Source organism: Thunnus thynnus, chromosome 7 (genome assembly GCF_963924715.1).
Source record: "Thunnus thynnus chromosome 7, fThuThy2.1, whole genome shotgun sequence".
NCBI classification, from domain to species: domain Eukaryota; kingdom Metazoa; phylum Chordata; class Actinopteri; order Scombriformes; family Scombridae; genus Thunnus; species Thunnus thynnus.
The window spans coordinates 26879651-26905662 of record NC_089523.1 but is presented as its reverse complement, the minus strand read 5'-3'; the positions used below and the strand labels follow the sequence as shown (position 1 = coordinate 26905662).

General features: G+C 42.0%; 1 protein-coding gene across 1 annotated transcript in view; it reads right to left on the bottom strand.

The window, feature by feature from the left end:
• The window catches only part of foxo1a (forkhead box O1 a), a 29376-nt gene extending 6963 nt beyond the window's left edge, over window positions 1–22413 (bottom strand). Inside the window, exon 1 of the mRNA XM_067595234.1 lies at window positions 21038–22413. Coding sequence (XP_067451335.1) covers window positions 21038–21724 — 687 coding nt within the window. The 5' untranslated portion in view covers window positions 21725–22413. The remainder of the gene's footprint in view (window positions 1–21037) is intronic.
• Window positions 22414–26012: the final 3599 nt, after the last annotated feature.

Below are 26012 nucleotides of genomic sequence, written 5' to 3'. Positions count from 1 at the left end.
GAGGGCCTGCATGAACACTGGCCCTTCACAAATGAATGAAATTACCTTCGAATCAAATGACCCGACACCCTCAGCCAATAGTCTCGGGCTAGTTTGCATGATCTGAGGGACGTGACAGCCCTTCCCTGTTTAGCCTAGCAAATGCTTTTCTCCCCCCCTTCCCCTCCTCCCCCCCTCCCCTCCTCCTCCTCCTGCACATCGGTAGCTATGACAAAAGGCGAGGAGTAAAGTCTGGTCATGAGCCTCTCTTTCCCATGACCACTAAGAGTGCTGGTAATTTCAGCTGTGCTGCAACAAGGAATGACTGCAATGTGAGCGCAGACGCCGGGATGTCCTGTTACAGCCTTATATCATCCTGATGACAGGAAGGAGAAACTCACAGCTAAAGTCTCCACTTTGGAGGCTCCGGTTTCTATTTTGGCTTATGTCACAGTCAGTACGTTGGGTGTTGTGATGATCAAGAGCAAACCAGTTTAAAAGTCTTGATGCAAGAGGAGGAGTACAAGTGAAGGGTCATAAAAAATGCTCTGATGGGAAATACCAGAACTCGGCAGAACTCAGTGTGCTGTGTGGGGAGTGTGGCTGAGGGTGTCTGCTGGGGCCAATGGAAAAGCCTCGTCTCCCACTCTATGTGTGTGCTTGTGTGTGTGTGTGTGTGTGTGTGTGTGTGTGTGTGTGTGTGTGTGCCAGCTCATGTTTTTTGTGGAGTGGCAATGCGACAAACAGCAGCGCGGTATGGTTTTGATTTTGTTGTTCACTCCGCTGCAGCCACTGATATCATGGTTTTGAAAGCACAGGGCGATCGGGGGATGAAAACATGAACACACGGTCACACTCAGACACAAACGCACACACGCAGATAGGGTTTCCCATACATTCATTTATTTGTGGCGGCCCACCACAATATCAACATTGCCCGACACATATTGATTTTCTATTTTTGGAGCTGCGTGACCTGCTCTCGCTCTCTCTCTCTCTCACAAACACATGACGAGGGACTGGGAATAGCATGATGTTACAGACTTTGCTGCAGTAGGTGGCGGCATGCACCTTTAATGTTGTAATCCGCCGGTAAAACCAAAGAGGAGGAGTGGCTTTTTCCGGTATTTCCCTGCAGAGAAGACGGCTGGCCGAATCGATCCAGAGATCATGCATAGTTAGTATCATGAACAACTCTGCAAAAATTTGTTTGATGCATTCAAGTTAACTCTGATAAGTTAGTCTATCTATGTTCTTAAAGCTATAATCTCGAAGATTGGAATAAATTTCTGTTAAGTCACTATCTATCGCCAGATGAGGTAACACAATGGTGACTGAGCCTACGGCCTGCTGATGAAAGCGCTTGCATTTGCAGTCATATAATTATTACAAACTGGGTATCGGTGGCGACTCTCCTGCCACGCATCCAAATAACAAACCGCTTTAACACAATCTCGGACGCCCAACTCTTCAAATAAGTCATTAGCAAAGCATGCAGGGCTTGAGCGGACCTCCTGTCGTCCCGGGAGGATGTAACGTTAAATTAATTTAGAGACGAATTTGGGACGAGAGTTGAAAACAAAAGCATGTTAGCATGTTAGCCTGTGTGTGTTGACGGTAAGCTAGTAGCCGCTATATTCTTGAAGGATGAAGACTTAACCGGTTAACCGTAGCGCAGCTAACAGCGCGAGCTAATCCGGCTAACAGCTAAAACACTTTACACTAACAAGTATGACAAACCGATTTCTCCATTTCTTCATGTGCTTTTCATAAATTAGATTTTTCTTTTTTAAACAAATTTAAAGTCTGTTTCCTTTGGATCCTGCGACTGTATGTGACACTGATTTATCTCTGGCTCAGCTCACAGGCATCTAACATTCCAGCTAATCACTGTGTGCAAAGTTCAATCGTAATCACAGCCAACTTGTTAGTATCTCTTAGGAAACAGTAAAGGCAGGATTCCCAGCCAGGCAGTCATCACAATCAACATTCCTCTGCAAGGTTACAAAACCCACGATTTCACAGAACTGAACTCTAATTACCGTCACTGGAGGACAGTGGAAAGAAACAAAAAGATTGTGTAAAGATAAAGATTAATACCAAGACAAGACAAGACCTGCTGCTTTCATTCGATACATTATTTAATTTATGTGAATGCTTTTCTGCCGTGACGAACTTCATCATAATAAATGTTGTGGAAAAAAAAAAGGCAGCGAGCTGACATTATCTCTGAAGGCTAGTTCATGTCGCCAGAGATAATAAAAAAAAAAAAAGAGTTTTCTCTGTTCTGCCTGAGCCCACCGCGAGGAGCACCACCTCCGTTCTCTGAGTCAACAGAACAGAGCGGCGCTGGCAAAACACGAGGAAGTGACCACATGAAAGAGGACTGTGACAGGAAACAGAGCTAACTTCCTGCCTCACAGGAAACACGGCGGTCGTGAGGCAGAGAAAAAGGCATGGAATGTGAAGCCGCAAGCGTCGTGAGCCAAGTGGACACCGCAAATTTAGCTTTCGCACCCCCCTAACCCCCCCCCCACACCCCCACCTCCTGCACCACCACCGCCCCCCCCCCCCTTCCCCAAACTGCCAGCGAGTTTATGTTTAGCTGCGAGTCCCTGATGTCACACTTTATTTATTAAATGAAAGTAAGGTTCTCTTTCTCGTGTGACTGTTGAAACTGAATTACTTGACTGGATACGTCATGACTCAACAAGTGCCTGCAGTATGGGAGTCTGCTGGGTGGTGTGAGCGTGTGTGTGTGTGTGTGTGAGAGAGAGAGAGAGAGAGAGAGAGCAGGAGAATGTGTTTGGAGCGTAGGCTATTTAAGAAAAAGAGAAAGAGGGGTTGTGTGTGACAGAGTGGGCATGGATCAGTAAAGAACACACTGTGCTGGTTTAAACTCCTTCCCTGGCAGTACTACTGAAAGGCCACAGTGTTCAGTACATTACCCTCTCCTCCTTTCCTTCCCTCTCTCCTCCTTATTTCTCGTCCCCTTTCCCTCATTTGGCCTCCACCGGTCTCTCCTTCTTGCCTTGTCTTGTCATCTCTCATCTCCTTCCTACTCATCTCATTTCCTCTCTCTCTCTCCTCTCCTCTCGATTATATTCTCGGTTTCACCTTGCCTCCCCTCCTTTCTCATATGTTTGCATTCTTTCTCCCCTCCGCTCCTCCTCACCGCCGCGTCCTCCTCCTTTTCTCTTGTCTTTTCTTTCTTCTTATCTCCTCTCCTCTTCTCTCCTCTCCTCTCCTCTCCTGCAGACAGTAGCCACCTACATGCAGAAAACCGAGTGACAGCATGCCAGACAGATGCTGGCACACTGACCGAGGTGCTGACGCTTTTCGGAGCTGCTCAAATGTCAACTCGTCTAAAGAAAAAATCCCCATAAGATCGCAACACCACCTACATGCAGGGCTGCTCTGAATCAAGCGAAACCACAAGTGAAACCTCAACTGCAAAGCCAATACAGCTATATGTATGTAATGTCTGCAGCAATGCTCCTTCCTCACTGATTGAAAGTGTGCAGCAGGTATGAACTCACACGCCAGCACTTCTCTTGAGCAGTTTCACACACATTTACCAGCGATACGGAACCAATCAAAGTGAAAAAAATGCGGTTTCACTGCACTATTTCCACTGAACTCATTAGTGAAACGGTGCTGTCCTGAGCAAGCTTCTTCACCTTAACAGTAGTTTCAAGTATTATTTTTTGCACAATTCACAGAATACACAAAAAAACTACAAAGATAACAGATAATATGCAGTGCAGAGAGATGCAGAAAAGCCAATGTGCTTATTTGAAGCAATGTGCTTAATAGAGAACAAACACACAAAAAAATTATATGACTACATGAAAGTGATGGCAAACTAATAGTAACAAAATATGTATGATAACATCTATAATAATAACAACAATAAAATTGAAATAAAAGCAGAAAATGTGTGCATGCATGTGGGAGTGCATGTGTGTGTGTGCATGTATTTGTGAGGGGGATATTGGTTTATACACCTGTATTTACCCCTGTGCAAATAGTAATGATACATATGAGTGAAACATGGACAACAACACATGGGGAAAAGCAGCTACAAAACAGCAGTTAAATGGTCTTTGAAGTATCTTTTGTAACATTTTATAGAGGGATTTTTTTTTTAGGAAGATGACCTATGAATTTGCATTAAAGTGAGTCTTGATCTGCTCAGGAATATCCCCTTTACTTGACTGTATCTTATAAATAAAGACGCATGTCATAAATAGTACGAATCTGGAGTTTCTGAAATAGAGGAGCAGCAGATGAGATTTGTGACCGATCGTGTTGCAATGCCTAACTAAACGTTTCTGGAGGAGCAGAATTTTGTGGAGCGTAGTAGGAAAAGTACTCACCCAAATTATATTACAATATGAAAGATAGGGATAAATTAGACTGTAATAGAGTAAGGAGACAGTCTGTGGTGACAAGATGACTAACCCCTCCTTATTATACCAACAGATTTATTTATTTTTCTGCTAACCCAGTCAGTTTGATTTCTCTCAAACTCAAACTCTCATTAACAATAATTCCCAGGAATCTTCTAGTTGACACTTGAGGCATCTCAACAGACTCAATTGTAATTTTAGACAAATCCTTAGAGTATGAGTTTGTGCCACTGAAAATGATACAGTTAGATTTTTATTCATCTAAATAAATCAGCACCACAGTGGGCCTAAATAGACTATGAAGCATATTAGGCTGTTTCTTGCAGCTGTTACAGTAACATTTATAAAATAATTATGAACTTTAATACAAATACAAATTTGAATTTGATCACTGCATTTGCAGGAATATTTTAATGCATTCTTCTTTTTTTTTAATTCATCAAGTAGCGCAATATTTTCACTATCAGGGATGTGCTGTAATGTTCATATCTTGTCCTTTCCTCATCTGGACACATTGATGTGATCATATACAACAAAACAAAAAGGTTAAATGCTAATTCAACGTGCCAGAATTAAATCCTGTTGCGCTGCTATCTACTACTGTGGATAGCGCCAGTCGGCCAGTCGTGCCAATACACTTAATGTCATTCTTGCAAATCACTGTTTAATTCAGCTCTGTGTGCAGCGTGCAGCAAAACTTCAATATTGAATAGAGAATAACCACAACATGCTGCTCTGCTTTGATTACAGACTTCTGTCTTCTTTTTATGATTTCCTGTGGACGGGGTCATCTGCAGGGTGTCGCCCGTCTTTCACCCACATCTCTGCACCCCAATGGTCTGTTTACTGCATCATCATGTGGATGCCTGGATGCTGTGTCATCTCTATTGTCACATGAGCGCTGACAGTGAAAGTTAATTTCTGATTTTATTGTTGTTTGCACTACTGACTGTTCTCACATTGCAGCGCTTTACTTTAATTTTTTCTGAACCGCCTATTTTTATTTCAGATATTTTAGATGGAAATCCCCAGTGAAGGTGTTTAATTTATTTTTTAAAGAGGTTTATATTGAAATGACCTAAAACCTAACAGAGTTTTATCCTCAATGTTTATCAGGTCAAGAGAACTGGATAAACTTCAGTCAGGTGGGCGAGAAATAACACCAACAATATTCCCACCAGAGACACCAGAGAGCTCTAAAAAAACCCCCCCAAAAAAACAGATTCAACTTTATCTGACTTCAGAGAGAGATCATGCCTATTTTTAAAGTCTTAGTCACCATGAATAAACAGAGATACTCCACCTCCAGATATATTCTCTCTTACGTTGTGAACCAAATTATATTTAAGTAATTTAAAGATTTCTCTCGAGTCCTCTGTAAGCCATGTTTCTGATAAAGCAATAACAGAAAGATCACGTTTGATTGCAGATAAATAATGAATGAATTTGTCATAGTTGCTGGAAAGACTCATTACATTCAGATGAAGAGTAGAGAATATATCAGTAGGCATAGAAACACATAAGTCATTAAACTGGGTTAAAAGGTTAGAGGCATCAAATGATGAAAAGGTCAACATCAGAATTGTAAGAGCCAATTATAGAGGGATCAAACGGCTTAAAGATCTAGGTGTGTTTGTGCACCGTAACTAGCTATTTTCTGTGTAATGTCTGCGGCTGTAAGGAGGACGACCTACAGAGAACGTAGCGCACCGTTTCTGACCGCCGCAGTAAGTAGCCCTAAAGCTGTAACTTGCTCATGTCTGGAGCAGTGTGCTTTGTGCTGAGTCTGGCTGAGTTAGAGCAGTGTGGTTAAGACAGAAAAAGCATAAACCTGTTATTAGCCTAACACCACCTCAGCAGGTCTGAGGTGGTGTTAAGCGTGGGTTGATGGTGGGGCTACAAGTGACGGGGAACTACCACTGACTGGGATTACAAAGTCATCATAAGATTTGCTCACAGCAGGTTTTTCCCCCTCTTCACGTCAGATGCATTTAGTATTCTGTGATCCAGACGCCGATTACGACTGATTCCATTAGATTATGAAAGTAGGTTAACTAAAGGTGGTGCGTTGTGGTAAAGTGGTTGAAGAGGCAGATCAAAGAGACAATATCTAGAGGGGTGGGATGGAGCAAAGCGGACGTGACAAGAGGGTAGAAGCCTCCTCTTGGTTTGAGATAAGTCGATGGGGGGTATCGAAAACTGTCAAAGCAGCTGGCACTGATATGGATCAAACTGTTTCTAATTTAATTCAACATTTCAACCTCTGTCTCTCTATTTCTCTTGTTTTCAGCCAAAGTTCTTGTGGCTGAATAAAAGAAAGAAAAAACAAACACTTTTGGGGTATTTTGCTTTATTTTAAATGTTTAACGGGGGATTTATTGGACACCGACAGTCAATAAAGACAAGCTAAAGTGGGCTGATATGAAAGTGTCTGCGTCTAATTTGTGCTTTAATTGGCTCAGTCATGACATTTTGAGCAATTAGTGTCTTTTTTTTCCTGTCTCTCTTTCACACACACAAACAAGCAAAAAAAAAAAAAAATCAAGCAATACACCTTCACATTACCGCATTCACGAGGCGATCTGAATAGACGGTGATGACTTCATGTGTTTGCAGTTTGATAGGTTATCATCAGCACCAATATTGAACCGACCAGTGATAATCTGACCTATTTACTAAAGTCAATACAGCAATGATCATAAAAGGCAGTGGAAATAAAAACAGCGCACAGGAAATGTAAAGCCTCGGGCCTTTTTATTATTTACACCCTCGGTTTCATTAAAACGGTCCGGAGAAAAGGAAATGATTGTTGTCATTAATGTTGCGTAGCAGCGAGCAACACAGCACAGCGCCTCAGGTTTGACTGGCCGCGAGAGCATAAACGTGTCACTGTTAACGGAGATATAAAAAGAAATCTGTTTTGCCACGATTTTCTGTTTTTAAAAAAAAAAAAAAAAAAAAGTCTCAAGATTAAAAATGGAAACTGACCCTAGGATATGGTACGAACCAGAAATAGGTCGTCTCTGCCCTCTCCCTCCATCCCCGCCCCCTTCTTAGTCCTCTATTCCTCCCTTGTCCTTTCCCCTGGCTCCTCCTGGGACATCATGCACATGCACTACTGGCCACAGCTGATCGCACACTCGTGTTGCAGCAAAAAAAGAGTCCCTTTCTCACCCGCTGACGTCAACTTCCAATAATTCAATTTGGCAAAGAGGGGAGACAAGAGGCCCGGACACTGAGTGCTCAGTGTGGAGCTCCTTAAATTCACTTTAGGATTCTATGAGTCCAAGTAGCAGTCTATGACTTCCAGGAAAGTACCTCTTCAAAATGGTCATTGTCAGATGCTCTGTTATATGACTGATCGTAAAGCGCAGATGGAAAGGCAGAAAACGCAAGTCATGCAAATCTAAGCAAGCAAATCTGTCTGCAAATGTATTTACTGACGGCCTCTTGGCAGGATCTCCTTTTCACAATCCTCTGCAAGGAATCTGAGTTCAACCAACCACCCTCCCCCCCCCCCAAACACACACACACACACACACATACTGAACTTGGAAGAATGAGAGGATGGTGACTAGTTAAGCTTAAGATTGATCGGTCACACAAATGCTGTAGACAAATGATAAATACGCTGTGAGTTGGTTTTTATGCATACGGTGAGAAACAGCATAACCACTGACACTCCGGGATCTTTCATCGCCGTATGATAGTGTGAGACGAGTGGCGGAGTAGAGGGGCTATTAGTGAACTTCCTGCTGCATTGTATCCGCACAGGAAGAGCTGGCCGGTCCTGATACTGATCCCACTGAAGCCTCTGGTTTCTATGCAAAACACTGCAGAGTGAGGCCCTCATAGAAGCTGTGTAGGGGACTAGCTGGAGAAAACAGTGGGTTCAAGAGCTACTACTTCCTAATCAAAACTCTGTAGTCTGACTGGGCAAAACAAGAGGAAAAAGGAAAGAGGGGGCCCTTGTCCAGGTAAACTTTTTCAGCAGGATTACAATGGCAGATAAAGCTCTTACTGTACATCTTACAAACAGTTCCTCACTTATGATTTGCCCTCAATTATAGATCCAAACAAACAGAAACAAATCATGCGCTATTTCCTCTTTTTTTTTTTTTTTTTATCCAGGTCTGACATTTGGATAAATTGCTCCAACAGAAAGCTTGGCTGTATGCATAAGCGAGTGATCGTACATGCTGTAAAACCTTCAACAGCCAATGAGGTTTTCGCTCTTCCCTCGTATTTATTTCACAAGGCCGGTGAGAGAGGAAGAGCAGTTGACTACCTCCAGTTTAAATCTAAAAAAAAAACAATGCAGGAGAATTATTGGCATCAAAGGTAAATCACAGTATGTTCTTGTCAGCTCATTTAAGTTATAAAAAAAGCATTGAAATGAAACATTGTGTTACTTTAAATCAATGGCTGAGTTGTCAATTTAAATTTGCATTTTGCTGCTTTAAGGCCTTCAAGAAATAAGGAATCATTTTTCAAAATTCAGATGAATAATTCAAAGCAAACTGTGATTAAAAATTAACAGATACAATCAACAGGCATTTTTCACCTTTGCAGTGATTAATCTTCAACTGACACATCAGCTGTTTTCGGTGCTTACACTTTAACTGCCGTTCAGTGTTTCGACTGATAAGTAAGTGCTTCAGCTTTAATCATAACTTTCTCACGAGCAAGGAATTTACATTTGAGAACATTTTAACCTTTCAAAACCTTTGAGAAATGTTTCCGGTGCAACTTCTCAGCAGTAGCCAGCACATTTCTTCAGAAAATCACATTTCCCATTGTTACCGATATCTGAAAATCTTTTTCACTTGGGGGGATTAAAGGTTTGACCACAGCACCCACATGTCACCTTACCTGGAAACCCCACAAACTGTGTGAGCTTTATCAGTACGTGATTCAAATTTCATTTCCTCATTTTTTTTTTTTTCTGACAGTACATACAGTAACGTTGTTTATGGTGACTGCTATACGTACTTTTAAGATAATGTCCCAGCAGTGTGTTAAAGCCATCCCAGCTCCCTGTTTACATGTCGACTTCTCTTGTGCTCGCTGATTTCCTGACTCAGACTTAAACGGCACGCAGCTCATGTGTACAGACAGGGACTGGGTTGTGCTGGCTAAGCTTGCCATGCTAAAATATGTGCATGTGTTGCTATGTGCAACACAATGTGAGTCTGTAAATGCACAGAGCTGTGTCTGTGGAGCTGGGGGGATATTTTTCGCCTCTGATCAGCAGAGCGGCTGGGCTGGGCTGCTGCCTGCTTTCGGCCTGGATAAAGATGCAGTGTGTGGACCACTGCTGGGTGCCTGTGTGGCGGCCTGCGCCCATAAGCCTGACCCGCCAGTGGAGGGAGGGAGGGATGGAGGGAGGGAGGGAGAGGGGAGTGTTTGGGGGGTTATATTTATATGCTTGTTACACCAGTTCGACCTGGCAAACACGGGGATATCCCCGAGCTGTTTATACTGCTAGATGTTGATTCCGACAATAAATCACCATTTGGTTAGAGAGCTGAGAGGATTCCTTATTATTTGTGTACTTGTCTTCTGTGATATTTCATTACACTGTAAAACACTGAGATAAATATGTGTCCTTCTGAACTTAGTGCTTAAAAACATACTCAAACATCGACTGAAAATCAGAGAAAAATACCTGCCTGTACTGTTTTTTTCCTTCAAGGAGATGATGCAGGCTATTTGTATTCTACTAAACTGAGTTCCTAATGGTTTTAACTCTCCTGGCATATGCACAGCGTCCATGATGCAGTCTGTACACCTGTAGGTTGGGCTGTGATGCACTTACCTGTTTGCCAGATCTAAAATTAACATGACTAAATCTCTGTCACAAAAAAAACAACAAAAAACACAGACACACACAAAAGAAGCCTTATGAGATATAGTGGAGCCATTATAATCCTTTTATCACAAAGTAATTTTTTTTTTCTCTCACAGGCTCATCATGAAAAGGAAATAACAGTGACACATCGCAAAATAAATAAATATATGTGAATGTCACAGAGGGAGCGCTGAGAGACTTTATTCAAGTGAAGTGTTTTTTAACAGAAACCGATGACTAGATAGTGACTGTGCTCCATTTTTCATGTTTATCTTCGGGATGATATGATAAAAGTTTCTTCAAGTGTTTTAAAAATGCAAAACACAGTTTGTTTGACATGAAAAAATACTGCTTTGTTTAACATTTCTGCGCAGTTGTTTTTTTTAACGCTATCGTCAGAGTCCTTGTTACTCGGCCTTGTCGCGATTACACAAGCGCCGCCGATGACACACGTTCAATATACTGTGCGTGCGATACTATGCTAAAAGTCTCATGAGGGCAGTTGTGATGGAAAAATATGCTGAAAAAAAAAGGGTGTTGCTTGTCTCTCTCTGGTTATAAAGTGGAACATGACCGATATGTATGAGTACAAGAACTCTGACAAATGTTTAAAATCTCCTCTGATGAATATTAAAAAAAAAGCTTGCAGATGTGGTGACTCAGGGCTCACATTTTTGCGAGGGGCAGTACACGGAAAGTGTGACATTAAACCGGGGCACCGAAGGCTGGACTTGGAATCCCAGTAAGTGGGGCCATTATCAAACTAGCACCAGAAAAGGTCAAGACAGGAGGTGCACATGAGTAAACCAAAGCCTCACTCCAACATTAACTTTGGCTCTATTTAACCGAGTTACATTTCATTAAGCTCCGTGTGTTCGTGATTCAGTGCTGGAAAAGGTCAAAGGGATGTCTGCAAATAAATGCTCTCCTGATAATATCAGCTGTCAGTTACATGACTGTTAACCACAATGTCTTGATATAAAAATATAAAATGATCATATGGACGTACTGATGAACTGAAGTATTTCCCAGCTCCGAGTGGAGCAAAGAGGAAGACTGAAAAAAACAAACCATGAAGGAAATACTGGAAGAGGAAGAAGCCACAGAATCTGGCATCACGTTCAGCGTTGCTTCCTCTCGTGATGACATCACTAGCACGGTGCTGCATACCTTGTGCTGCTTTCAAAGTACCCACTTCCTGTCAGCTATAGGCTGAAATTTGCATCTCTTAAAAGGGAGAGGAGCAGGTGGAGGAAGAGAGAGGTAATAGAAGGCTAGAATAGATGTAATTCATGCAATCAGTGCGGCAAACTACATGTGCTGACAGAAAAAAAAACAAAAAAACAGAACCGCTGGACTATACAGATTTATTTCACTCACGTTGTGTGACAGTATATGAATCACTTTTCATGAGATCACTGTGTTTCTATAATTCAGGTTTTCCACTGTTCTGTCCTCAAGAGAAGCACAAAGACATGACGAGTTGAATAAAACAGATGATACAAGCTCGTGTAAGTATCATATGCATGGTATATACTGTATACGCTCTCGTATTAGTGCAGAATATAAGATGCGAGATGCATAAACGTGAAAACAGCACCGTGGTAGAAGAGTGAAACTATGAGCACGTTTTTCAGTTGAGCGCACTTGGCTGCATCCCAACTTTTTCCTCCCATTTCTCAACCTTTGGTAAAAGTCAGTGAAATAATAATCACATGTCATGATTAAACAGAACGAAGCTGTGAATGACACAGTCTGTCAACAATGAAAATGATTCAGGATTTGTAACATCCAAACACAAAAAACCTGTGTCGTCAGCGACTCCAGATTTTATTTTTCCTTTGGTATCTCTCTTGGGGACTACTTCAACCAGAACATGAATGATTCATTGAGAGAAAAAATGAGTCCGCAAGTGGTTACATGTTTTAATCTGCCTGACTGGCACTGCTGTGTTTCCTAGAATCCAACACAAGAAACCTGAATGAAGAGCCACACAGGATGCAACCCGCTGACTCTCAACCCCCCTACAGTACATCTTCCCACCACAACATTACATCCATTGTGAACGATTGTTTCTGATGATATAATAATAACAACTTGCTACAGAAATGTTATGGACTTACAACACCTTTCCCAGTTTTTAGTGCCTGCAGTATGTGCAGGTCTGCTGGTATCCTCTCCCTCTCCCTCCTGTGAGGTGTTTCTTTTATAAACACTTCTTTAGCCAAGATCCTCACTATACAACACAGACAATAGCGCTGCTATGTTGCAACACCGACGCACACCTCGACCGAACGCTCCAGAGGGAGGTTCAGTTACGCTGTGACGCACTTTGACCTCGAAACAAACTATTAGTTCCCGTGACAACAAAAGGGGGGGAGTGGAGGGGGGGGGGGATCCGCCGTCTAGCGCGCAGTCATAACGGCACTTCTGATTTGAAGTGTGCATTTGAATTTCCACCCATGCCAGCCGGCTACAGGGCTGGAGTGAGCATTCATGTATGTGATAGAGGGCCTGAATGCATGTGTGATTGTGTGATAATGCCGGCCCAGTCTGACAGGCACCATGCATAATCGCTTTAGGGCGGGAATTGCACAACAATGTGGGTCTGGGTAATGCCTGTGGTTTGGGGCCCTCAGCAGCGAGTAGTCCCGTAAAAGTGTTGCTCTACTCAGCACCCTGTGTGTCTACAGCCAGCTCACACACACACACACACATACACACACACACGAGCGCATAAGCTATGAGGAATTGATGAAAGACCGCATTTTTCATGTGTGAAGAAGCGTTGAGGGATTTTACTTCTCATTTCAATGGTGAAATTATTAAAATCCATTCCACAGTTCCTCTTCTCACACTATAAAATAATGCTGAGGTCATCCAGCCCACACCGCAGGAGATTTTTTAACAATTTTCCTGACTGATGAGAAGTTGTGATGGCAGACAGAGCAACAGCATGTTCTGTGAAACAAACTGCCATGCCTGGGCAAACCCTCTGCCAAAACAGACGGTCACGTGCTCTCGTCCCACTACTACCAAACCCTCACTCAGAAAAAAATAACATTCTGACTCATCCTAAATGACTGTTTACCTGACCACAGCGCTGGATGTCAACTCTCTGTGTTTTTCGACTCCAGACTAAAGCAACCTGCGTGGGCATAATTTTTTTTTTTTTTTTTTTTTTTTCTGTCCTGCGCTCGACTCTCTCCTCGCCGGTGTCTTTTTTGTATATCGCTTACACTCTGGTGCGGTAACTGGATGGTACACTCGCTGAATGATCTGGTCTACGGCCAGAAAAAGAACTGACAAAACAAATCTCTGGCAGGAGTGCAGCAGGGTTCACAAATTCACAAAATGAAAGAGGCACTTTGCAGGGATTTTCCTGGGTCATTTCCAGTGAAATAAAGGCTTCGAGTGTGACATTGCCAGCTCTAAAACCAGTTATGTCACTCGCTAAGGTTAAACTGTATATTTAATCAAAATATCGCTTGCGGCGCAGACAGATATCATTCCTCGATTCAGTAAACGTACAATTTTAACAGATTATGCTCTAATTAAATATGTTTAGCTAACTTAAATATCTAAAAGCGTGGGGGTCTGATAGCTGGTTGTATTTTAGATTTTGATTCCAAGTTGATAACAGGTTCATTAAAGTCTAAATCTTACAAATCTCTTGTCAAATCTTCAATCACCTCTCATATTTTAATAGCAAAGAGCCATATAAAAACAAACACTCACATAATCATGTAGATAAACTGAAAATATGTAATAATATCACTCTCTTTTTCTCAAAAGCTAAACTAAATTAATCTGACTAGTTATTCAAAATGATTCTAATTAATTCGCTATATAAACAGAACCCACTTTTCTTTTTCTGCTATGATAAGCACTTAACTCAAAATTTCAATTTCAATAATTTAAAAAGGATATTAAACCTTTTTTTTTTTTTTTTGCTCAGTGGAATAAAATCTCTCATTCGTGGCCACCAGACAGTTCTCCATGCAGGAAAACCTTGACTGAGTGATCTCTGGCGGACCATCTGTTACATCAAATAGCATAGCAACCCTCTGCAGATACATTGTGGATTGTTCGACGTGGGAGCGGAAATCTTAATTATTGCCCTTTTAAACTGGAACTTATTTGCATGCTATAGGGGAACTCATGTGCAAGACAGTCTGAGAGGCGGAGCAATGACCCGACAGAATCTGAACTTTTCAGAGACAAAACTACGACCTCAAAGCTCGACTGAAAACCAGACAGACAGACAGGACTCTCTGTGTGATATGTGGCGGGGAGCTTCTGCCCGCTGCCTGTTGGCTTCCTCCCATAATATTCTGGACACGCTGTTGAAAGGGTTACTATGAAACAATGACCCAAACAGCACCGGCACATGGAATCAATTGCCAATACTCACCTGAGGTTAAACTGATGCGTCTTTACAGCTACAGAACGGCCGTGAATAGATCCATAAATAAACACACGTGTACCACACACAGACATAAACATTCAAACACCATTCAGTATTCCTGGCTCACACCGACGTGCTTTCCTGCCTCCTTTTTTTTTATTTTCTGTCTGTTAAGGTTTGAGTCAGCGATTAATATCCTAAAATGTTTCTTGTAAGAGGTAATGAGAGGCAAAAAAAAACAACAACAACAACAGCGAGTACTCGTGCCAGTGCTGAGAGGTAAACAAATGTGGAGCGCGGCAGAAGGAAAACATGAGGTTGTGAAATCATGTGTGGGGCTACTAGTTTCACACTGTTGCTCAATCCAATCAGAGTGGATGGGCACAGTTACATCACTTTTGAACATGATGATGTTTTTCACTCATCTGCGTCATGTTTTCTATACTGTGCTGAGCCAAAAAAAGTGGATTTACTGCGGCTAGTAGATTCATCGATGAGTTGGTCATCATAATCAATCGTTTAAGTCGTTTATAATTGATTAATTAATATCTTTCATCATGAGACAATGAGCTGTCTTTGACTTAAATGTCACTTCTTCTCTGGAACTTCTGATGGGCTTTTTTTTTAAACTTTTTTCTGACATTTTATGAACTCAGCTAATTCATCCGCTAAGAAAAAAAGAAAAAAAAATAATCAGAGGATTCATTGATAATAAAAATAACCATTACCCGCAGCCACCGTAACTACCAGAACACCTTACAAAGGCTAACAGGTAGCGTTCATCGATACTCACAGCTGCTTTTTTAACACCCGTGGTGCGCCAGCTATGGTGATTCAGCACATCAAAGCGCTAAGTGATATCAAAAGCAAGGGGGAGAGAAAAGGGCAGTTGTAAGAAGATACTGGATTAAAATCAGCTGGGGGAGAAAAAGGGAAGGCAGAATATCACGCCACAATAAAAAAGATATAAAAGCTTGTGCTGGAATGTTCCCTGTGTCGGCCTGTCGGTCTGCCTGCCATCGTGTCTGTGCATCTGCCAGCAGCAGGGCTTTAATTATGAGGCCCAGGTTATGTGCGCACACACACACACACACACAGGAGACTTGCGTCCCACATATCTCTAACACAGTGCCTCACAGTTCCGCTGACTAACCAGTGGCACCAGACTTTGGCCTGCGGCTCCCTGATTCCAGTAAATGTCTTGTTATGCAACTCCTAACGAGAGTCACCCAGTCTGAACTTAGAGCATTCTGGGTCTCTATTGCTCTCTCTCTCTCTTTCTTTCTCTCTATCTCTTAATTTTTCTCCGAAGACAGTAAGCGGTTAGCTCCTTGAGGTTTGACGGGAGGGGGGGGGCGGGGTGGGGTGGGGGAGGGAGGGAGGGAGGGAGGGGGGGTCCAGTAACCCTTCAAAACACAAAGTGTGGCCTGCTTTGTGCAGCAGCAGAAAAACCAGGAATGGAGAGGCAGGCGGCGCAGGCAGGAAATGGGGAGGAGGGTGAGGAGAGCTCCTCCAGCTCTTTGCCTGAGAAACACAGCTGCCCCTCATGTCTTGGGGCAATGCCAAGGTTGGACTCCTCGACTGCCTCAGGGGGGGTGAGGTGTGTGTGTGTGTATGTGTGTGTGTGTGTGTGTGTGTGTGTTGAACCAGGAGAAACAGGACGACTGCTGTTCTATCCAGCTCCCTGTCCTACTAATACACATTCAGACTCAGAAACAAGCTTGTTTCTGAACTGTGATAACCAAATCAGCTTTGTGCTCACTCAGGATTAGAATGCCTTAATTCTTAGCTTCTGTTTTTCCTTAAGCTGTGTTCTTTGGGTCCATGGGAAAGACATTTTAGATTACGCTATGATGCAAAACACAAAGGAACAATCTGTCAGGAAAGTTAAAAAATCAAAGCTTATAAAACAAAACGGGTACAAGGATTCTGTGACACGTAATAATATTCTAAATCTAGCAGCGGTTCATGTCTGAGTAATATTAGCTGAAAGATTGTTGTATAATACAACGGCTCTGTAAGTTCTAACTCAGTTTTTTTTTTTTTTTTTTTTTAGATGAATGTGCCCATAGAATATCTACCGGTGTTCACAGCGAAAGGCAAAGTGAAGCTTGAAGGTTATGAGACGTTTCACACATCCAGAGACAAACTCCTCATGGCGTCAGTGTCACTCAGTCAAGACGACACGAGATGCTATCTGAATATTAATCACCAGTCAGGTCGCTGTGATCCATAACCACTTTTTAAAGACAACGTAGATAAGCTATGACTAAGATGCTGAGATTAAACACACGCACTCATATCCCACACAGCTACACCGCCCATATGAGCCTCTCGTCTGGGCGAAACCTACGGTGTTTACTGTAAGACTAAGAGGGATCAATGGGTGCATTTACATGGTAATGACCCGTGTGTCACCTGCTTACAATCGGCTCGGACCTACATGTTTGTCTGCTCCGACAGAGTTTGTTTTGAGATCCGTGGGAGTGTTTACCAGCGTAGGCTGAGGAATTTCAGGTCAAGAGAGCGCCGTGTACAGAGAGAACCTACGGCCGAATTGATCTCCATACTGACATCAAAGAGTACCTGAGCCATCCAGCTCCATTGGCTGAAATCAAATATTTATCCAGTAGTGACGTACGGAAAGTAGAGAAGTACAGGAAAGAACAGATTTTTGGCAGGAATGCAAGGCTGTGTGTGTACTGTATATATTGCACTGTATAACTGCATGTGTGCTGTTTGTGTTTGTCCCTGCTTAAAACCGTATGACATACATGAACATATTAGACGGTGAAATAAAGAAAAAAACTCAGCCGGCACTGTTGACGGATGCACAATCTAACCAAATTTTAAAGCCACGGTTAGCAGACAGCGAAAGAACAGGACATATTAGAACTAAATAACCAGAGCCGCAGAGAGGTTTTGGTGATACATAATTTGCGCCATCTGTTCTTCTTCCTGTTGGACGGCGTCCTGTGCCAGGGCCAGTGTCCAGTCCACTCAGAGAGCTCCTTCAAGCTGGTCCCACCTGGCACAACTGTCCTCAAAATTCACACTGTCACAGACGGCCTGAGAAGTGTGGAGGCTGTCATGACTCAGTTCAGACACGACCGACTGTGGGGGATCGGCAGCGCTGTGAAACAAGCTAGCCCTCAAACAATTACCGAGCAGACAGCCTTAATCATAGAGTAATGAAAACTTCATGCGCTTCAACGAGATCACTTCAGGGGAGCACCGTCTGCTTAGGAGGATCAGTCACACGGAGGGATGATTCTCGGTCGACTTGGGAAAGATTGGACGTGAAGTAAATTAGTGACGTTTCGAGGTGTTGAACAATCACTGGTTGGCTGTGACTTATGTCAACATGAGCTCCGTCTTACAGCACAAAAAGAAGCCACAACAAGCCCGTATGTGACTAAACGCTCAACCGATGAAGCGCTTCCACAAACCACAGAACATTTACAGTCCCTGTTCTGAGCTCTTTTGTTTCTTCCTCTAGTGAAGGTTCACAGAGTTAAAAAAATAAAAGGGGGTTTAGTTTGAGTGCTTTTTGTGCAAATGTCTAAAGTCATCTTGCAGGGCTGGTGTCTTTGGAATGAGGTCTGCAACACAATTTACATATTTTCCTGTTTCCAATCAGTCATGTGACCTCAGCTGAGACAAAATGAGAGTGGATAGGAATGCGGTGGAAGATGACATTTGGAATTTTGCACAAGAAAACAAAACAATGCATCTTGTCCTATCAAAATTTTAATAAAAATAATCAATAATGATGCATTGAACTGTTTAGAAAATGACCACTGAAGAAGAAACAACACATAAACTCACAGCTGGCCACAAAATCACCAACTTACATTATCATCTCTCCCACATAGGCGTTCTCTCCTCTCTGGCCCCGGCTCATAAGTAAGCTCGCTCTGAAGAGACAATGCGTGATAGCCCCCCTGTGTGGAAGCGAGGGGAGCTCTATGAATAACTCCCCTCGCAGCAGTGAATGGCACTTTGCTTTCCCACAGTATTACTCAGTCTACACCCCCAACATGGCAGGATAAGCAGCGAGGCAGCCCAGGCAGCGGCAGGCTGAGCGGCCCCTCTCTCCGAGCCGCCAATCACACAATAACCGTTAAACGGATGGAACGCCGCCGAGAAACTTCACTGTTTATTTAGGTGTATTGAGGAAGATAAAAAAAAAAAGGCACAATGGAGAGACGGTCACAGTCTTTGTCGATGTGACTCTGCTGCGTGCTTCCCAGAATGTAAATGATCTACTGTTGTAGGTGATGATGAAGGAGACAATTAACTCACAGCCCCTTTGTCTTAACTACCCTCTGCTATATAATAACTTCCGAATTACACTGTAACCAGCGAGTATGACCAAGAAAGTGTTGACCGCAGCGTGTTTCACAGTTATTGAGGGAGAGGCACCAGTCCTGACATTCCTGTGGCCCACTGAAAAGTCTACACTCTCACCAGAAATACATATTATATCATTCATAAGGAAAAATAATAGAGAGAACAAACCTTGAAATTCAATACCAGCCCTGATTTTCCTGTTGATAATCCGCTCCGTACATGACTAACACTCCGTAGGTGTTGGAACACATTGCCAATAGATTCTATATTCTGTAATTACATCCTAGCTTCATGGGTATGATAATTATTCTGGGGTTCACATATTTCCCAGCACACACACACACACTTATTGTAGGCAAACCACTTTGCTTACCGCAGAGCAGTAGAGGCACTGAACCATGTATAGTACAAATACCAATAATCTTCAAAGGAACCAAACCTACCTGGGCAGTATCACCACCCTAGCAACACATGTGCCCAGTGCCTGTTTGGTTTACTGTGTGTATTTCACAACAGCAAAGGGGTTTTTCCACTCTGGTAGTTTGACTGACAGGACTACGTTTGACAGCTCAAGAGTATTGTGCTTTTTCTAAACACTGAGGTCATAATGGATGAATGTTGACCACATTTAAAAAACCATTACAGATATGGAAAGATATAAAAGTTGTAACTGGACTGATATTTTTTTAATATCTCTGTCTATCTAAATGAGTAAGAACTAAATAAGATTTGTGGCTGACATGAGTGTGTCATCTCCGCACATGACTCAAACATGGGAGTCTGCTCTGTAGGGGGAAGACAAAAACACTCCACAACTGCTTTAAATTTTGTCGGCACCCCAGACAGCCTATAACAGAGGGAAGCCGTAATAAATCTCTCAATGCGCGACTACGGGCTCAATATGATTTCCCGCTGCGAGAGTAGACTGTCATCAATTTATTGTCAGACACCACTGAAACTATGTGTCTCCAAAGGGAGGTTTACGCCCTTTCAATAGTGTTCAGTGGGAGGGCCTGTCACACCACATCAGAAATTTTAAGTCCCCTCTTGTGTAATGTTTTGGACAGTTTCCAGGACACATGAATGCTTCTGGTATCTCGCTGGTTCCTTACGACATAGGCGTACAAAACACCGCTTCTTTCAAGCCGCACACTCTAATATGGAAAACTGTGATTGAGCTTTAAAATCTACCATAAATTTTTAAGATAACAGCAGAGAGAGAATGGAGCTGTTTCAATCAAGCCAAGCAAAGAAATCACAGCATTGAGGGAAGCAATAAGGCAAAGAGAAGAAGAAGAAGAAAAAAAAAAAAACCCTGTTGAGTCAGCAGACTAATATAAATCACATACTGCAGGGAGAAGTCAGATGACTGTCATGGTCATGGTAGCAATTGGTCAGTTTACTGAATTGCCGTGAACTGGATGGATGACAATGAAGGGAGACATGGTTTCACGAGACCATGAATGGAGGAAAACGATAAACAATTTAACAGTCGTTTAACTCTTCATGCAGCTTTTGTTAATGTAAAACCCTTTGTGACAAAAAAAAAAAAAAGGAGGGATGGAAAAAGGATGCTATGCAAATATCGGCAGTGCTCTCTGCAGGAGATGTGACACTGATAACACAGGGGATGGTGTTAGATGATGGAGATAAAAATAAATAAATAAACAACCCTGACCAAGAAGCATTATATAGTTACAATAAACTGACTATGAAGCACCACAGACAAGACCGAAATCCCTGGAGGGATATTACAGTGATACCACAGGAGATAAAAACATAACATAAAGCACAATGAAATCCCTGTGAGGCCACTGTTAAGTACCACAAACACGAAACTTCCCACTGGAAAAGTTTGTTCAAGAATTGGCACAGGGAACTGCTTTATAAGGCAAGGCAGCAGCCATAAGCCATTCATGGTGTGAACTCCCACCCCCCCATACACACATACACACACACACACACACACACACACTCTGTATCTAAAGAATGACAGTACCAAAAAACAAACAAACAAAACAAAACAAAACCTACCTTCCAGCCTGCAGAGCTGTTGCTGTCTCCTTTGTCCTTGAAATAAGGCACACTCTTCACCATCCAGTCATAAATCTGAGACAGAGTTAGTCGGTTCTCAGGAGAACTTTCGATAGCTTTGGTTATGAGGTCTGCATATGACATATTCCCCCATGCGTTGCGACGGGAGGAGCTGCTCTTCCTCTGGGCAGCGGCGGCAGCTGCGGCCGCGGCCGCCGAGGACGACGAGCCGACCGGGGAGGAGAGCAGAGACACCTGCTGCTGCTGCTGCTGCTGCTGCTGCTGATGCGGGAGTTGCGGGTTCGGGTGCTGCTGCTGCTGCTGCTGCTGATGCTGCTGATGTTGCTGCTGATGTTGTTGCTGATGTTGCTGCTGCTGCTGCTGCTGCTGCTGCTGTGGAGGTTGCTGGTGGACGCAGTTCTCCTGACACTGGAAATCAGTGCAGAGGATGACAGGCTTCTGCTCCGTGAAGTCCTCGGTCTCCTCCAGCAGGCTGAGGTTGTTGATGAACTCGGCGTTGCCGGCGGGCTCCTGCTTCACAGACGGCACCGGCGAGGACGTGTTGGAGTCGCCCGGGTTGATGAACTCCGGTCGGGGCAAGGGCCAAGTGCACGACCGGGGCCGCGACAGGGGCTCAAAATCCGGGTCGATTTCCACCAGGTGTGGCTGCTGGGCCGCTTCCGCCATGGTCGAGAGGTGATGGAGCCAACTGCTAAAGTGTCATGTAAATGTGACCTGTCGCCCCTCAAAACTCGCAACTTCACGGATGAAACGTAAGCGAAAACAAGATAAATCTGTCCGGGTAAAACAGCTCCGCCTGGGCGCAAGTCTACACTGAAAGTCACATCCCAAGCCGGTAAAAATCTGAGTTAGCAATGATAAAAAAGTATGTCTCTTAAAAAAAACAAAGTATTTCACGTGGAAGAAAGCTGTCTGAGTGCCCAGAGTGTGTTGAGTCGCTGGTTTGTTTTTGTTATCCAGTCGTAGTGATGTTCCGTCTGAGCCCCGTTCAGCCTGTTGCCTCTCTGTGTTGTACAACATGTGAGGACTTACTGGAACTATCATTTGTCAGCTGACACCGCCCACATGTGAGTGACAGCACAAAACAGCCAATGAATCACATCCTAAGAGTTGCATTAAAAAAAAGCTCCGTGTTTTCATTCTTTCGCCTAGTAAACATCTTAACTGGAGACCAAAAAAAAAAAAAAAGAAAAAAAAGAAACTTTTCTCTGTCACTGTTGGTCTCACTCGGAAAATATTCAGGCGACCAGCTCAGTGATTAATATATTAATTATTTTACACATTGCTTCAAATGATTAATAATTATACGTTCCCGTTACATCACTACAACTGGTGCTGGGGGAGCACAAACATCCTGTTTCTTGATTAAAAAAAAAAATCAGCTATCTAAAATCATTTTCTAATTTCTCACCCAACAATATTTTTGACCAATCTGTTCCATGAAATATATTTTTTCAACCTGATATTTGTGGGAGATGAAATATAACAAGAGTAACCTAATAATTTTATTGTGTAATTTGAAATAGTAACCCATCAATGTGAGAAGGCTCTGAGCCTTTCTAAATTAGGTTTTACACCCCAGACACATCACTGCTGCCTGTGTTACTACTGGTGCTGCTATAGTCAGTGATAGATATATTAATATCAGTCTGAGTTGCACATAAAATAGAGAGTTTACAACCTATTTACACCATCTAAAATACCAAATAAATAAAACAAAGCAATAAAACGCCTCAAATCAAGAGGTAGCACACAGAAAAATATGACTACATCTTAATGGTGATAATAAAAACAAAGATAAACATTAAAAAAGTAGAAATTCAGATTCAAAGACATGTGTAGTGGCTCCTCTGTTAAATTTATGCAACAGCACAATTTAAGGCTGAGCGGCAGGTGGTGGATGTTGGACCAACTGTGGAGTTTATTGACATCTTGTGGCCATTGTGAGGTATGACAAGCAAACACATCCTGTAGCTCACCTCTTCCGCATTTAGCTTTTATTTAGTTAGCGTGGAAAAAAAAAAAGATTAACAGCACACCAAAAGACATTGGTTGAAATGTTCACTATCACCTTCAGTGTGCCATCTAGCCTACAGATCAGCTGCATTGTGCTGTAATTATCTGTTATCAGATGAAATTAAGTTAAGATAAACAGCAACCAGTCAACAGTGAAGTTAAAAATAAATAAATAAAACATATATATATGTATATACTAAGTTTTAAAATGCTGGGCAAAGATCAATCAAAGCAAAGATAAAGAAGATTCACTTGTGTCATTTGATTTTTATATATTTCTATGTTTTTTTCTGGCACCAAAGTTTTCAGTAAACGTGCGGCTTGTTGTAACATGTCGATGAATTTCACAAAGAAGAAAACGGAAGTGCAGTCAGTAAGGCATTTAACCCCCACTGCAAAAAAAAAAAAAGAAAAAAAAGAAAAGAAAAAAAAGTAGACATGGTTGAATTAATAGGAAATTTGGAGATTGTCGTACTTCCCTCTTCCATGCTGGTGTGAGATTTATTACGTTAATGCAATAGGGTTAGTGATGTTTTGTATGTGAGTGGATTGTTTATAGTTTTAGTATTTAATATTCTAAAGTCACACTTCTGGATTATCATGGCTCCACATTTTGTAATCCAGGCAATCATTGATTTCTCAGCAGGAGCAACAGGTGAGTTTGTTGGTAACTTCCCAGCAAACACTTTTCGGTTCGGAGAACGTTCCTCGAACGTTGTTTGAAGGTTAGGGGAACGTTCGCTGGATCTCTCACAGTGAACGTTCCCTGAGGATTTTTGGAACGTTTTCCTAACGTTCCGCGAACGTTCGTTTCAAGTTTCCGCGAACACACACACACACACACACACACACACACACACACACACACACACACACACACACACACACACACACACCACTTCTCTTCATCACCTCTCTGTTTGTCTTCATCACGTCTCTCCTCCACTTCATCACCTCTGTCTGTCTCCATCACCTCTTCTCCCCTTCATCACCTCTCTGTTTGTATTCATCACCTCTCTCCTCCTTTTCATCACCTTTGTCTTTCTCCATCACCTCTCTTCTCCTCTTCATCACCTCTCTGTTTGTTTTCATCACCTCTCTGTTTGTCTTCGCCACCCAAATACTACTCTCTGTCCAAGTAATTATATATTTTTTCTAGTTTTAAAGGTTTCTTCCACCCAAATACTACTTTCTGTCTACCTACTTCTAGTTTTAAAGGTTAATTCCACCCAAATACTACTTTCTGTCTGACTACTTCTAGTGTTAAAGGTTAATTCCACCCAAATACTACTTTCTGTCTACCTACTTCTATTGTTAAAGGTTTCATTCCATCCAAATACTACTTTCTGTCTACCTACTTCTAGTTCTAAAGGTTTATTCCACCCAAATACTACTCTCTGTCTACCTACTTCTAGTTCTAAAGGTTTATTCCACCCAAATACTAGTTTCTGTCTACCTACTTCTAGTTCTAAAGGTTTATTCCACCCAAATACTACTTTCTGTCTATGTACTTCTAGTTTTAAAGTTTAATTCCACCCAAATACTACTTTCTGCATTTTTAGCAATGCTTTGCAGCTCTCAGCTCTTTGGGTTAATGGTCTTTTTTTGTTCCAAAGTGTTTAGCAATTCAGTTCATCTGTCTGATATCAATACAAATAATTTCTTCTTTCAGCCTTTTCAGGCAATTCATGTCAAGTTCCAGCTTTTGCAGTATTACAGTTTAGCCTTCAGCTTTTCTAGTAACATATTTGAATTCTCAACTTCTTTAGGTGATGTAGTTCAGCTTACAATTCTGCCAGTTTTATATTTTTCAGCTTCCAGGTTTTTCAGCAGTGCAGCCAATGAGTGTAAAAAAAAATCTTCAACCTCCCTCTTCTTCTTCATAAATTCCATGATATTGTCATTCAAGTTCAGGTGCATTATTGCCACCTACTGCTCCTCCGGATTTCAGTCAATCTGAATCATTGTACAGTTCTGCCTCACATTATTGAAATTTAGTTTTAATTGTTTCTTCTTTATAATTATCATGACAATAAACAAACATACCTGTATTGTGCCTCTTAAGAATTTAAAAATCATGTTGTTCAGTTTGCTACGGCCACTTTTCTATGTTGGCTTGTTCTCATCTGTTCCTTTCTATGTTTGTTACAATATAAAATAGAAGAAGCACTAATAAAGTGATGTGTTTCTTATTTGTCCAGTGTAGTAATACAATTCAGTATTGATTTGGAGTCAGTGAGTCACATGACATGGAAGCTATTGAAAACTAAATGCGGAATTTTCATTACAATATACATATCAAATAGAAGAAGCATTCAAATCCACTAAAAAGAGAGGTGTATCTTATTTGTCCAGTCAAATTGTCAATTTCATAAATTGTTAAATCATAATTTTCACTAATATGGGCAAGTCAGCACAGACAACAATGATTTTGTGTCATTCATATAGTAAGTTATTGATGGTCCCTCAGTGAAACCGCTCAGTGAGTTAACCATCTTCTTACTACCAACACTGGGTCGCTGGATCTGGAGTGAATGTGTGTCCAATATCCAACTTAAAACTAACTTCATCATGGTTTGTAAATCCATGTGCCTGGTTTGCAAATCATTGTGCACAGTTTGCAAATCTGTGCACACAGGAATTTACACATGGGTCTTTTTTTCTCAGCTGATCCCAGGGGGGCTCCATATGTTCATGCTAGTTTAAAACAATTTACTTTGTAAAAAAAATAAAAATAAATAAGAATTCCTCTGAATCTCCATCTCAGTCCATTACAAGACCTTGTATTAATCTCAAAAATCAGTGTATAAATTTGCACCTGTCTGTGTTCTGCCTCAAACATTTATTAATTCAGCAAGTCTGAAATGGATTCTGGTATCAAAATATCATGATAGAGTGAAAAATAAAACCATGAATGGAGATTGATTTCTGTTCCTGA